The sequence below is a fragment of the Mytilus californianus genome, unplaced genomic scaffold (assembly GCF_021869535.1).
Source record: "Mytilus californianus isolate M0D057914Y unplaced genomic scaffold, xbMytCali1.0.p SCAF_10, whole genome shotgun sequence".
Lineage (NCBI taxonomy): Eukaryota > Metazoa > Mollusca > Bivalvia > Mytilida > Mytilidae > Mytilus > Mytilus californianus.
In genome coordinates, this window is record NW_026262582.1 from 35,275,288 (window position 1) to 35,290,426 (window position 15,139).

At 32.0% G+C, this 15,139-nt stretch overlaps 1 protein-coding gene across 3 annotated transcripts; it reads right to left on the reverse strand.

Annotated features, from left to right (window-relative positions):
* Window positions 1-240: 240 nt before the first annotated feature.
* Window positions 241-10,449, reverse strand: LOC127718008 (girdin-like). 3 transcript variants are annotated; one of them, XM_052223904.1, is made up of 8 exons: window positions 10,306-10,449; window positions 8,427-8,570; window positions 7,111-7,223; window positions 6,109-6,342; window positions 4,036-4,509; window positions 2,764-2,887; window positions 1,711-1,817; window positions 241-526 (listed from the first exon to the last, which is right to left on the reverse strand). In XM_052223904.1, the coding sequence occupies exons 2-8, from the start codon at window positions 8,538-8,540 to the stop codon at window positions 394-396; spliced, it is 1,299 nt and encodes a 432-aa protein (XP_052079864.1). In that variant the 5' UTR covers window positions 8,541-8,570; window positions 10,306-10,449; the 3' UTR covers window positions 241-393. The 3 variants fall into 3 exon arrangements, 2 of the variants coding, with proteins under 2 accessions (XP_052079864.1, XP_052079863.1); XR_007989523.1 differs by lacking the exon at window positions 10,306-10,449 and having other exon boundaries at window positions 1,200-1,817; window positions 8,427-8,618; XM_052223903.1 differs by lacking the exon at window positions 10,306-10,449 and having other exon boundaries at window positions 8,427-8,618.
* Window positions 10,450-15,139: the final 4,690 nt, after the last annotated feature.

Below are 15,139 nucleotides of genomic sequence, written 5' to 3' on the forward strand. Positions count from 1 at the left end.
GAAACAATTCAAAAGAGAAAATCAGCGGCTTGGTTTATGACAAAACAAAAATAAAATATGACAGACAACAACTGAAAACTACCGAATCACAAGTTTTGGACTTGGGAAATGTAAATAAAGAATGTTGCAGGGTTAAACATGTTTATGAGCGCTCAACGTGGTCAACCTGGAAAAGTGGTGTAACAACACAACATAAGAATAAATTGTGAAAATCAGTTGTGAAGGGCTTAGCCCATTAAACGCTATTTATTATTGTTTTATTTAGATACGATAAACGACAACGGATTTAATATAAACATGATAAAAAGATCTTTCAAATAAAATGAAAAATCCGACTGAGACTTTGATACAAAAAAAAAGAAAAAAAGAGAGATAATCAATAAATAACAGATGCTAAACACAGTTTTTAAATAAGCTATTTTTTGCATTCTGTAAGATTTTAAATGCATCTTCACTTCCAGGGGCTGCGTTTTTGTCAGGATGTACCAATATAGATAGTTTTTTGTAAGCTGTCTTCACATCCGCCCTGAAAATGAAAAACAAATAGATTGAATACATGTAACCATTCTTTAATTTGTTTTGAAATAATCACTCTTTTAGAATAATGTGCTTAATACAACTGTTTCACGAGAAATGTCGTCATCAGACATTTATCCTTGACTAATTCACATGTAAAATAGACCGATATCAAGAAAAAAAGACTAACATCATGTCAATTTTCATGCAACTGTATTACTAGTAGTGTCAAGCTCCTGGTGTTGGAACCTTTTTTGTGCATGACATTGGAATTGCTTTACGGATGATAAATGCGGTCTTATTGTTGACGGCCGTACGGTGACCTATAGTTGTTAATTTCTGTGTCATTTGGTTTCTTGTGAAGAGTTGTTTCATTGGCAATCATATCACATCTTCTTATATTTATCTTAACTCTTTCCTAAGTTGTGTTTTCATCTTAACACGGACTCATTGATGATCGAGATAAGAAATAGCGTTTAGTATACTAAGACTGCATGCCTGTCAATCGGAGAACGCATAGAAACGATAAAAGAAATTACATAATTCTTCTTCAGATCAGGTCGGGTAAAAGAAAAATTATCAAACCAATGTAAGCGGATTTGGATGAAAAGGGGAGGGGGTTCCTTCAATTCTGTATTCTTTATTCTTTTAGGTCATTTTTTCTCTATTCTTTATGTTTTTACCCGTTATTCTCTATTCTTTATATTTTAGCACTCCATTATTCTCTATTCTTTATTTTTTTGGCCGATTTTTTCTCTATTCTTTATATTTTTTTGCCTTTGTACTTCACTTTTTACTCATTATTCTCTGTTCTGACCCCATCCAAACCCTCATGTAAATCAAATGTCAAACAACAACTAAATATGAATAAAATGGATCATGAATTATTATAAAATGTAATTGATCACTTTGTTTTCTTTTAATATATTACTGATAAGATGTGATTTATTTGACGATCTTAAATCAAAAATGGCCACTATATCAACTTCAACTTTTATAAACACTCTAGACAGTTTACACTGTAACAAGAGGCAGACAAATGATATAAATAATATTTTACAATGGTGAAATCTACTGAAGCAACATAGAACTCCAGTGGGGAAACATTATCATACATAGCTAGCTTCAGACATTTGACAATTTGATATATGCTTTTTTTATCATGGTTTTATATCACAAATTCTTAAAATATACTTTGTTGCTCCTGGACGAATCCCAAGTCTGTCATAGTCAGTTTTTCCTGATGTGAGTTTATATATGGCATCTACTTGCCGCTTGGAGTAAAAATCGTCATGTTGTGCCTGGAATTGAAAAAACTCCACCTAAATTTAGAATAACTTATCAAAAAAAGAAAACAGGCCGATAATCCTACACAAAAATTTACCATTGGTTTTCAACTAGGCAATATTTTATTACTGAAAAAGAGTGCATTAATAAGTATTGCAATACTTAATTATAAAACCATAAAAGAAGCAGTTTTCATGACATCTCGGATTATCCTTTTTTAAAAGTATTTTTATATATGTTGATATAAAAGAATGTAATATTTTGTTGAGTTTTCTATTCTAAACGATACTTAAGCTTGTTCACAACATATATATATATATATATATCAATCTTTTACCTAAATATGTAGCTTTTGCAGGACAAAATGTAAATTCTATCTTCTTTTGTTAGGGAGGGGAGTTCCAATGAGGATTATTTTTTTTATAAAAAAAAAGTTTGAATATAAGATTTCAATTTGATCACAGTAAACTTATATAAAGAGTAGTCCCCGCTTTCATGGATTGTGCCTTACCGATTAAACATGAAAAATACACGATCCTAAATGTTCTGTAACCACAAAAATGGCATGGTCAAAGGTGAATCTCTACACACAATTTGTTTTCTATATCAGAGATGACGGCCAAAGTAGATTATGCGACAAAATGTTATAAACTTCGAAAATATTTGACAAAAATTGGTGTTTCAACACAAATAACGCACGATTAAGGGGTCGTAACTTCGTTATTTATAACATGAAGTACTAAAAAGAAGTTATTCTGTATTAATAGTAATATCACAGTTTGTTATATGTGACATTTGAAGTATTTTGACCTGATTTAAAACAAAACATACTTGATCTTAGGGGCATTTTTATCAATTCGGGAATCTACTATTGACATATACAGGGCCTTAAAAAAACTTCCTAAGAGGAGGTACACCGTCCGTAGTCTATTTGGCAACATAAACGTTTCTCCTAGTCACCTTCTCCATATCTTTAATTGTTTGCTTTAGCTCGTTTGACTTTGCCGACCAAGAACATTTCTCATTTTTCATTCTTTCCAGTTCCTTATATGTTGTCGAAACAGTGTTTTGCAAACCTTTGAGTCTGAAAATAAAAACTGGAGTAAATGATATAATTCCGACTGTTGCATTTCTCCATTTTTTCTATTGCTAACATTTTGTTTATGTTCAGAAAAGGAATGTGATAAGAATTGTCGTACACCGATTATGACCGTACAACAATTATATCCATTTCTGATCTTCTAAGAAATTCTTCATATTGTTTTCTAAACCAAACATACTCAAATGCTTCACTGTGACTTTGATATGAAAAACAGCAATAAAAGTGCAGTTTCTTTGCTTTTATACTTGTGGTGAATTTTTTAATATAAAAGATCCACAATGAGCATTTGTTATACACAAACGACAATGTGTTAAATTATAAATTCAGAAAACAATAAAAAGGTTAAAACTTGTTTTATTGGCATTTTTAACAGTTATTTGGTTACAGGTTTTCTTTACACGCGGTACACTTTTAACCTTTTAACCTTAGCAATTGATGAGGATTGTATAATAATGGGATGTAAGCAATTATAGGCAACCGTACGGCCTTCAACAATGAGAAAAACACATACCGTATAGTCGGCTATAAAAGGCCCTGACATGAAAAATATAAAACAATTAGATGTCTGCTACTGTTTCGTGTTTATAGGTTGATTTCTAATCGAAACAACTCATACATCTATTTAATTTATCGACGACCCTAAAAAATATATTGATAAAGAAAATGCAACCTTCATAGAAATCCATTAAGCGATTTAGGAGGATTTACATATTGTTTCAACCCATATTTTCATGTTTTGGCATCAGAACAATAAAACAGTTACACTAAAAAGACGGAAAGCAGATGTACAACAACATCTATACGAGTTGAATAAATAAATCATTCGCTGAATGGTTCATGTGGTATTTCAACCAGAAATGTGCAATATCTGTTTTAGGCACTGATTCCAAGGTTCTTTTTGGAATTTATTTTATGTGAGGAATACAAACAATATTAAATACTTTTTTTATTTGATTCTCAAAACTGTTTTTTAAAAATAAAATTCTATAAAATCAAAAGCATTTTTACTTGACTTGTTGCTTAAATTTGAGGAAAAAAAGAAAACATTTGTTAACCTAAAGATAAAGTATATGTTCAGATATCTCAGGTCAGTAGAAATATACAAAAGTGAAACAATTATCGAAACATACCTTATGACGTTTTCTTCATATTTCTTCTGAATATCTTTTAAGGCTCTGTTTTCTGCTTCTAATTTTTGAAGTCTGGTTCTTGACATTTTTTCATATTCTTCATGTGTTCTTTTTTCTGCTTCTAATTTTTGAAGTCTAGTTCTTGACATTTTTTCATATTCTTCATGTGTTCTTTTTTCTGCTTCTAATTTTTGAAGTCTAGTTCTTGACATTTTTTCATATTCTTCATGTGTTCTTTTTTCTGCTTCTAATTTTTGAAGTCTAGTTCTTGACATTTTTTCATATTCTTCATGTGTTCTTCTTTCTCTTTGTGTGTATGCAATGGAGGCTTGAAGCTGAGATTCTGTCCATTTTATTTCGTTATGAGCAACATCCAAATTTTCCGACAGTTCGGAACAAATGCGGTTATATTTTTGATTCTCCAACTGCTGTTGCTGCAATGATAATGCTACGTCTTTCCTCTTTTCCTCACATCTAGAAGATAGTTACTGCGAGCATCAATACTTATCATATATAACCAGAGGACATTGAAAAGATATATAAAAAAAAACCATTCCAAACTTTCATAAATACTGTTTTGGTTTTCAAGAATCAAAAGAAAAAAAGACTTAAGAACTATTAAACCGGACGAATGACCTGGTTTTAGTTCATACACTTTTTTTTTTTTTTTTTTTTTATTTTTTATGATTTTCAAGATTTTAAATTTGACAAAACAATTCAAAATCTTTTCAAATTTTGACAAAAGAGTTAAAAATCTGGGTCCCATAAGCATTTAGTTGACAATCATTCTTGCATGGAATAACAGGCTCATGAATATATCGAAATTCTAAAACAAATTGAAACATTTCCATATACCAGACTTCACACACGATGCATCAGATACAAGTACCTGGGATGTGTTTTGGTTGATTTTAGTCTCTGATGCATGATTTTTTATTATTAATTGTTTTTGGCTTTTAACTAGCTGTCAGTAACTGCGAGTACTCTCAAATCGTACTTTCTTGTTTATTTGACTGTTGATACTAATTGTAATGCTTTTTTGTTATTTAATGTTTACTTATTCAGGGTTATATCTGGTTTATATACCAGCTTTGATAAGTGTTTGGTATTACTATAAATTTTCACGTAGTATGACCATCAAAATTATCTATTTTGTAAAAATATTTCCTTTCTCCATTTGAACTGTACACGTATACCTAACAACAAAATTATTTTCATTTACCTGTGTTTACAGTAATTGCAAATGGCTGATATTTTTGTTCAAGCATATTGATTTTCTTAAATTGTTTAACATTTCACAGCGGTATAACATGTTACTTTAATTATTCTTCCCTTAGTTTATTTTTTTTGTATTTACATTGTATCATAGATCAAATTTATTTGTTCAGTGTATGTTCACTGGTGTTAATATGTCTTTTGATTGAGTTAAGCCATTTTAAATGATATTTTATAGTGTGTCTTTCTATGTTGTGATGTTACACTATTGTTTCAGATAAGGGTGAAGGTTTGGTAGCATTAAAACGTTTAAACCCGCAGCAATTATTTGCACCTGTCCTAAGTCAGGAATCTGATGTTCAGTAGTTGTCGTTTGTTGATGTGGTTCATAAGTGTTTCTCGTTTCTCGTTTTTTATATAGATTAGACCGTTGGTTTTCCCTTTTGAATGGTTTCACTAGTAATTTTTTGGAGCCCTTTATAGCTTGCTGTTCGGTGTGAGCCAAGGCTCCGTGTTGAAGACCGTACTTTGACCTATAATGGTTTACTTTTATAAATTTTGACTTGGATGGAGAGTTGTCTCATTGGCACTCATACCACATCTTCTTATATTTACATACTAGATGTATGCACAATGCAACATCTCCAAAGATAGGGGCGTTTCTGAAATGCATAAATAGAGTTGACTGAAGAAGCGACTACATTAAATTGTAATTGAAAATTGACATAAGCGTTTCCCCCTCTTTTTTTACCCAAATACAGCACGATATTTCGTTCTGATCACCATCATGGAACCTTTAAGTTGTTGTCAGTTGCGAGTTAATTATAAGTTGTGGTGAACAACCTTGTGCGTACCTACCTTGTGATGTATTTCCCCATATTTCTGGCAACTTCCTCACACTTTTGTCTACTGAGGTGTTTTTCTTCATGCAATTTGTTTTCAGATTCAAGTTGTTTAAGTTGATGCTGTACCAACATCTTTTCTTGTAATTTGTTTGTCGAATAACTGTATTGTAAGATCTGTGATTTCAAATATTCATTTTCTCTGCGAATCCTGTCAATTGCCTTGTCTAGTTGTTGTATTGTATCATTTCTGTAAAAGTTGAGTATTGAATAGTAAATCAACCGAGTATCATATTATAAGATTATATATTGGTATATTACAACCGGAAAGGGAAAATTCACAATTAAAGTCATTGTTCTTATCTGGTAATTTTGTTCTGAACTAACATCTGTTTGGTTTCAGAATTCAAGACATTAAGCAGATTTTTGTTTCAGGTGGGTCCTTGTAAAATTTCATAACAATCGACGATAAAAGATAAATATGTGAACTAACGCCACAAGCGCCCTTAATACCGCCAAAACAAACATATGTATAGTCAGAAGTCCATTACTAGAGTAGTAGTAATGGACTTCTGGTATGGCATATGCCATGTAAATAGAAATAAGAAGATGTGGTATGAGTGGCAATGAGACTCTCCTTCCAAGTCACAATATGTAAAAGTAAACAAAGTACGGCCTTCAACACGGAGCATTGACTCACAGCGAACAGCAAGCTATAAAGGGCCCCAAAATGACTAGTGTAAAACAATTCAAACAGGAAAACCAACGGTCTAATCTATATAAAAAACGAGAAACGAGAAATACTTATGAACAACATCAACAAACGACAACCACTGAACAACAGGCTCCATACTTAGGACATGTGCAAACAAATGCAGCGGGTTTAAACGTTTTAACAGGCATCAACCTTCCCTAACCTGAAACAGTAGTGTAACATTACAACTTATAAGCTTATTTCTTTTAAGCTTAAATAGTCAAGACTATAAGGTGTTAGACCGTGCAAAATAATTAAAATTACCTTTCACGAATTGATATGATCCAACAGGAACATGCTACAATAACTCCCAATAACCCAGAGCTGCCTAATACTCCAATATAATATGTTAAGATGTAAAAGACAACAACTCCACACTGAAAATAAAGACATTTTTACCAATGTGATGGAGATGCATGTTTTAGTGATTTAAACTACTTACGTTTAAAAAATCAAGATTTATTCAATTTACACTAGATCAATCAAGAGAAAACATGAGACCTTTATATTTTGACGAAGCGGTCTATATCCAGCTTGTTACGGTACTATTATTTATAAAGATAACAAGATTAGAAAATATCCTTCATATGTTTTTTTTTTTTTTTTTCTAAATAGACTTATTATGACTAATAAAGGTTACAATTTTTCTGCTGATGTCTAATCGCTGCTCCTGAGCTTGTTTTTTGTTATTGCTAATTTTCGTTGGGGAGGGGGAAGTCAACACATTTTTTTTGTATGTTCGGTTGTGTACCTTTTATTTTTCCGCTTATCGATATCAAAAAAGAGTAGTGTTTGGGATCTTAAAAATGTAGTTTTGCATCGCATATTAATGTCTTGGTACCTTGTTACTAATGGTCTTATGTCAACTCTTAAAGTGTCGTGTTATATTAAGAAATTGATGTTAATGTCATATCTTTGTATCATAAATTGATATGTCTTGTTTTATTGATTTGCAATTTTATTAGTATCTAAATGATTTCGAGAATGGGGCTTTGGTGACCGAGTGGTGTTGGTCCTTCCTCTACCGTATTACTAGCATGTCATCACTAAGGTCGTGAGTTCGAACCCCTCAGGTGCGTTCGACTCTAATCTTAATTGGCTAGAATTGCAAGTTTTCTTGCAGAAGGTCGGTTGTTCTCTCCGTACACTCTGGTTCCTCCGACCAATAAAAATCCGGCCGCCATAAAATAGCCAATAGGACTGAATGAGGCGTTAGACACCAAATAATCATTTGGTAATAATTTCTGAGACTGACATATTGTATAGACACCTGTAGTCTACTCCTTTCTGTTGAAGACTGTGTTTATCTCAAAATGTCTATAGCGATAATTCAGTCAGGTTGGTGTCTCATTGACGTCTGTGTAACTGTTCTATAGCAAGGACGCATAGGTAGTTTTCTGATAACAAAATTTTATTTTGATATTTTCATGGTGTCGAACACGATTGTCGATGAATACATTTTTGAAATATGCATATTTTGTATTTTGAATTAACATTTTTTTTCATGTTTGATAATTCATAGTTTACGGTGTAAACACACATTGTAAATAAACTTTTATAATAACTTTTACTACACTTACTATGATTATATACCCATCTTTCCATGAAAACTTTGATCCATCATTTTGTATTTCGGTTGGATGCATTACTCTCTTCAAAGCACTACCTAAGAGGTTTAACCATATGAATTGCATGATTCTAGTGTTTAAAGTGACGTCTAATGTCTACAAAAATGCAAGTACTTATTTTGAAACACATATAAGACGATTTCAAAATTTACAAAACAAACAATTAGTACTTTAAACAATTGTCTATATACAATACATGTACAAACATTTATCGGGTTAATTCATGTGTAATAGGTACAAAATGTAAATATAAGTGAACTGTTTAAAGGTGCATTATATATCATGTTCAACGATTTGACTCAAATTCTCATATTTGATTTATAACATACTAAAAGTCTAAACGTAGCTCCAAATTATAGAAAGTCTAAAATAAACAATGCAATTCATGGGCGCGATAATATGTATCAGCGTTTCATGTGAATTATAGACTAGACGCCATCTAATTAACTATCGAGGTGATCAATGAAGACTGCCGACGGTCATATATTTTTTTTTTTTACAAAATTGAACCAAACTTGCTGCTAAAAGCGAATTATTATTTCACTATTTCACTTTCATTAATGATTAAACATAAACAAAAATCGTATTTTATTTTTTTATATATCTCGTAGTTAACGCCCCTTTTATGTTCAACAATGTAATACATTAAAAGTTTTCCAAAGACTTTTAGCGGAAAAAGAAATGGCTAATGATGACATCAAATTTTAAACAATATGGATTTTTTAAAAGCTTTTTCAAAGCATCGTGAATATTAAATTGTAAATGAAATTACTAAAAATATCAAAACACATATATATGATAAAAGAAAATTTAGAAAAAGTTAACCCATATGCCTGAAATAAGAAAAACACAAAGAAATGTCAAATGCATAACATCTTCTTTTTGCTCATTGTTGAACACTGTTGATGTGGGACAATCAGGACTCTGCAATTTAAAAAAATAGTTGGGACAATCAGGAATAAACTTTTCCATATTGAAATAGACAGAGTAAGTTAATTCAGAATATAGGAATAGTCAGAATATACCCCTAAGTGATAGATTATTTGTTTAATTATCTATAGTGCCAAATATTTGAAGCATGTGAAGTATGATAGGTCGATTAAAAATTGTTCAATCCGGCAAACCATGGGAATAATTTGTCATCAGTACACGAATTCCAATGGTATTCTAATGTGCTGTGACAGTTATTAAGTGCCAGTCTTTGTAAGAATCAGGCAATTCAGAAGAAAAAAATCAAAACATGGCCGAAAAAAAAACCACCGACCTAATCATCCTATTTTAAAGTTGCCCTCGTCCTGAGTAGGAAATGGTAAAATCTTTTCGTTTCTGCTCTTCTGATAATTCGAGAAATCTCTAGATAACTTTTGGTTAGAATGATAGCAAATAACGGAGTTAGCTCCCCTTACTTGTTCATAGATATTGCGTTTTAACCAAATTATATCTTGAATTGTCAGAACGGGAAAAGGAAACGAATGGTATATTCGTGCACCATTATACAAATTGAACATAAATTAATGTCAACTTGAAATGGTTTTTGTTAAATTGTTATGTTTTCAACACTGCCTGATTCTAAGGCAGATTGATACTTTAAAAATACATGTAAACCATGTATGTTATAAAAAATAATAAGGTTTCTGTTCACGGTAAGGAAGATGCCCCCTACACCACTACCACCATCACCATCACCCCCAAAATCAACCAAAAAAAAAACCCGACAACAATAAATTGATTTAAGTAATTTATAAATACGAGCATGCCGTATTAATGGCTATGTCCAATAATGAATTGGCAGTGTTACGACAACTGCTGATTTAATTTTATTTATACTTACCGTCGGTATAGTTGATGTTAGAAATTCTTAATATCTAGCTGCTTTAATTTTCTCAAAGATCCTCTTTTGAATATCCAAATTTCAATTGTCTTGGCTATTTTTATTATATATTTCTTCCCTGTAACAAGTAAAGGTATTAAATACTAATTTAAATAACAAACTTTAAAACATTTGAATTGGATACAATAGCAATATTGTAACTTTTTTTTATATGTAACGGTTTCATTATTATTGTATAAGATTACTTATTCTCTTTTACCGTTGTTAAGTCATTCATTACAATCTATTTTTATCGCCTTCAATAAGAGTTTATTTGTTAAATGTCAAATTAATCATGCTAATCTGATGCCCCGTTGCTCTGGTTATACAGGTGCTCCGGTTGACCTCAGCTCCTGGCTCCGGTTGACCTCTGCTCCGGGGTTCCGGGCTCCGGTTGCCCTAGCTCCGGTCGATTATTTCTTTGTGAGGAGTCATTTAACCATATTTGTAATCAGGCTACTAGGGCAAATAGAGTGGTATAAAAGAGAGAAATAGCTGTAGAGAAGGGAGTTACGATTTTGTGTACGAGAGAAGTGTACATAGGAGATTTAGGATTATGCTACCGTATTGTTGAGCCTGCAGTTTAGGTGTTGTAAATTTTATTACTGTTACTTTGGATTTTGAATAAAACAGTATTGAACTTTTAATCGACTTTGTGTTTATGTTCAGCTGCAAGACTTCGTTCAAACTACACCAGGATCCATTTTATTTATGTGACCAGGCTTCCCTATATCACGCTCCCCGTTGAATAAGGGTAATCCTGTAAACGTGTATCATTGGCATCTGTCGTCCGTGTACGAGTGAAAGGCACGACCTGAAACTTATACACACAACACAGCACAAACACCAACACACGGATACACACTTTAGTTCAGTTCTATAATCAACTTTTCGTCACAATATATTGATTAATTGTTGTCGGACGTTTTCAGAAAATCTGTCTGTATTTTATATAATCAAAAAATTAATAAACAACGGTATATCTTTGCAGACCATTTTTGTCATTTTATGTATTAATTTATCATTTGTTTGGAATTAAAAAAAAAGTTTTAATATACAAGAATAACAATAAAATTAGTTGATAAAACTTCTTTTTTAATTAACCGAAACAGATCTCTTCAATAGTAAAGATCGAAAATCAAAAGTAAGAGATCTAACATTTTATATACTTATGTGTAAGGGGTAGAAATGCGACTATAAAGCATGAACAATCACTTTTTAGTTCTTTCTTTTTAAACCTCCCAAAAGTCTAAGCAAACATATGATACGTACCTTTGTATAGTGATTCAAATAATTTCCCGAAAATGTTATTGTATTGCGTTTTAATTCAAAACCATAAAAACTATATAGCGAACAATTAATGCAATGTTATTTGTTTTACGTCAAATATATACTGTTCTAGTCAGTTACAACACACCAATGTTCTGGACAAAACCAGCACACTCCATTCGATTTATTCTGGACAAAACCAGCACACTCCATTCGATTTATTCTGGACAAAACCAGCACACTCCATTCGATTTATCGAATATACTGTGCAAGTTGGTCACATTCAACAGACGGTACTGTACGTAAATTCATTATTTGCTATTCTAACATGACGCTCTACTTTCGCTTTGTAAACGGAGTCATATATAAATTCGGTGATTAAAGTGTACAACGAAAATTTTTAGCAGCTTTAACTTATCACATTTATACCAAATTCGTAGGACATGATTTTTAGAAAAAGCAGAAAATTATTAAAAGTCAAATTATTTAATATTCTACGCGACATTACGTTTATTCTATTCTTAATTATTTCTATAACTGCTAACACCCACTTCATTTGAACTTTGGGATAGTTGTCTTATTGGGCAATCACATCACATCTCCTTACTTTTATATAAAGTTGCTTGCCAAATTTCCATAAAATCTGTTTAATTGCGCATTTTTATGTAGCACCATTCCAGTAGCGCCTGAATATGGAGAACATCTCCGAATTGGTACGATATTTCAATTGCATGATATTCCAAGGAAGCTATTAAACTATGAGTATCAAGTAGTCAAGTTGAAATCTTCCCTTCGAAAATTTCGGACGCCATCACGAGTTGGTTGACCGTTATTGAATATCTGTTTCACAGATGACGGCTGATTTGTTCCGATTGTCGTAACCATAATCCCGTCCTCTTTGCCTCGGAATGTGAACTGCTGAATTAAACTAATCACCGGGGTTGAACTCACATGGGTAACACGACGTGTGTCACATGTCTAGGATGTGTATATAATGAGACAATACAAATCTTTTTACATGATGCGGAGCAAGATCTGCTTACCATTGCGGAACCCCCGTTTCTGGGTGTTTTTTTTTTTTTGCTAAGTCTTTAGTTTTCTACGTTGTGTTTGGTAAACAGTTGTTTGTTTATTGATAGTTTTTATTGTCACTTTGTTTGCAACTTTTAACTTTGAATATCCCTTTGATGTCTTTTGCCACTGATTTACGTACATATTTTACCGTTCACATTGAGAAATTCGTTAAGAGTAATTTGGTAAGGTAGAAAAATTACTTATTTTGGCTTTTCAGTTTTGTTCATCTTTACCAAGTCTACAACAATTACTCGTTGATTTACAATTTATTGATCTTTATTGCTGGGACCTTGTATAATATTATGAAAGAATCTGTACTATACGTTGTGTTCGTCTACGCAAATTAGAACGCGTGAATGTCTTAACAAAAATATGTCTTATCATGCTGTCATCATCCCAATTTAACCATTTGTTCGTCTGTCCGTCCGTCCGTCCCATTTCATGTCGGAGTTTTTGGTGAAAGCAATTTTACATAAAACAAGAGGCTCTCAAGAGCCTGAATCGCTCACCTGTAATTTTTTGCTTATATCTTTCATCAATGATTATTTTTGCTTTTCAATATATATTAATGAATGGCTTAAAAACTTCCATTGAAATATTCTTTGTATCTGTCATATTTTCTTCAAAATCAAAGAAATGCATTTTACCCCTATGTTTCATTTTAGCCATAGTAGCTATGTTTCTTGATGTACAAGAAAAATAAAAAACAAAATTTATACTAGATACTCTGAAACTCATTCAGCCCAAGTTTGGCTGAAATTGATTCAGCAGTTTCAAAGGAGAAGATTTTTTAAAGTAAGCAAACTTAATGAACAAATTGTAAACACATGATTTTAAAGGGCAATAACTCCTTAAGGGGACAATTGACAACTTTGGTCATCGAACTTATTTTTAGATCTTACTTTGCTGAACATTTTTGCTGTTTACAGTTTATCTTTATCATTAATAATATTCAAGATAATAACCAAAATCTGCAAAATTTCCTTAAAATTACCAATTAAATGGCAGCAATCCAACAATGGGTTGTTAGATTCATCTGAAAATTTCAGGACTGACAGAACTTGGCCTAATAAACATTTTTACCTCCATCAGTTTAGCTCTAAATGCTTTGGTTTTTGAGATATAAGCCAAAAATTGCATTTTACCCCTACGTTCTATTTTTAGCCATGGCGGCCATGTTGTTCTACGAAACAGAAAATAAAACACAAACTTTATTCTAGATACCCTTAGAATCATTCAGCTCAAGTTTGGTTGGAATTGGTTCAGTAGTTTCAGAGGAGAAGATTTTTTAAAAGTTAGAAAACATGATAAACAAATTGTGTAAAATTGTCCTTAAAGGGCAATTACTCCTTGAGGGTTCAATTGACAATTTTGATCATACGAACTTATTTGTAGATCTTACCTTGCTGGACATTTTTGCTGTTCACAGTTTATCTTTATCATTAATAATATTCAAGAAAAAATTTCCTTAAAATTACCAATTTAGTGGCAGCAACCCAACAATGGGTTATCAGATTCAACTGAAAATTTCAGGGCTGATAGAACTTCACCTAATGAACACTTTAACCCCATGTCAGATTTGCTCTAAATGCTTGGTTTTTGAGATATAAGCCAAAAACTGCATTTTACCCCTATGTTCTATTTTTAGCCATGGCGGCCATGTTATTTGACGAAACAGTAAATAAAACACAAACTTTATTCTAGATACCCTAGCTTAAGTTTGGTTGGAATTGGTTCAGTAGTTTCAGAGGAGAAGATGTTTGAAATAGTTTATAGACGACGACGGACGCCAAGTGATGGCAAAAGCTCACAGTTCCTTTGGAACGGTGAGCTAAAAAGTTGTAGTCTCATCAACTTGCAACTTACTTCAGGAATGTTCATTATGATGTGAACTTTTCAATGATATGCCATATGCACTATCACACTTTTAGGTCAGTGAATCCTTAACCGTAATTAGGTCTTTCCACTTTTCTGTGGAAAGACCTATTGTATTTCTTCTGATTATTAGGTCTTTCCACTTTTCTATGGAAAGACCTATTGTATTTGTTCTGATTATAATTTATTTTTTCTTCTGCCAAATTTTGTTTTTGCTGAGACTCCATATGAGAGTTATTTTCCCTTTTGTATTTGACATTAGTGATATGTAAATGTAACTCATGAACCGTAAGTGATAAAGACCTAGGTATCTTGATTTGAGATCCTTGATCCACCAAAAAGAAAATGGTGTCAAAGTCAAAGTTTAAGATCATTTTCTAAATTTTGCCCTTTGCTTGTTTGTGCATCTTATCGTATACAATAAAAGCTACATATAAAAGAACTAATGCTTAATATTTGGGTTGTTGAGACGAACAAATGGTACATTTAGTTAAAAGCGATCTGATGATATCTTATTGGAGTTATTGCCCCTTAAATGTTAAAATTTAAGGTAAATCGAATATAACTTCATTTTTGG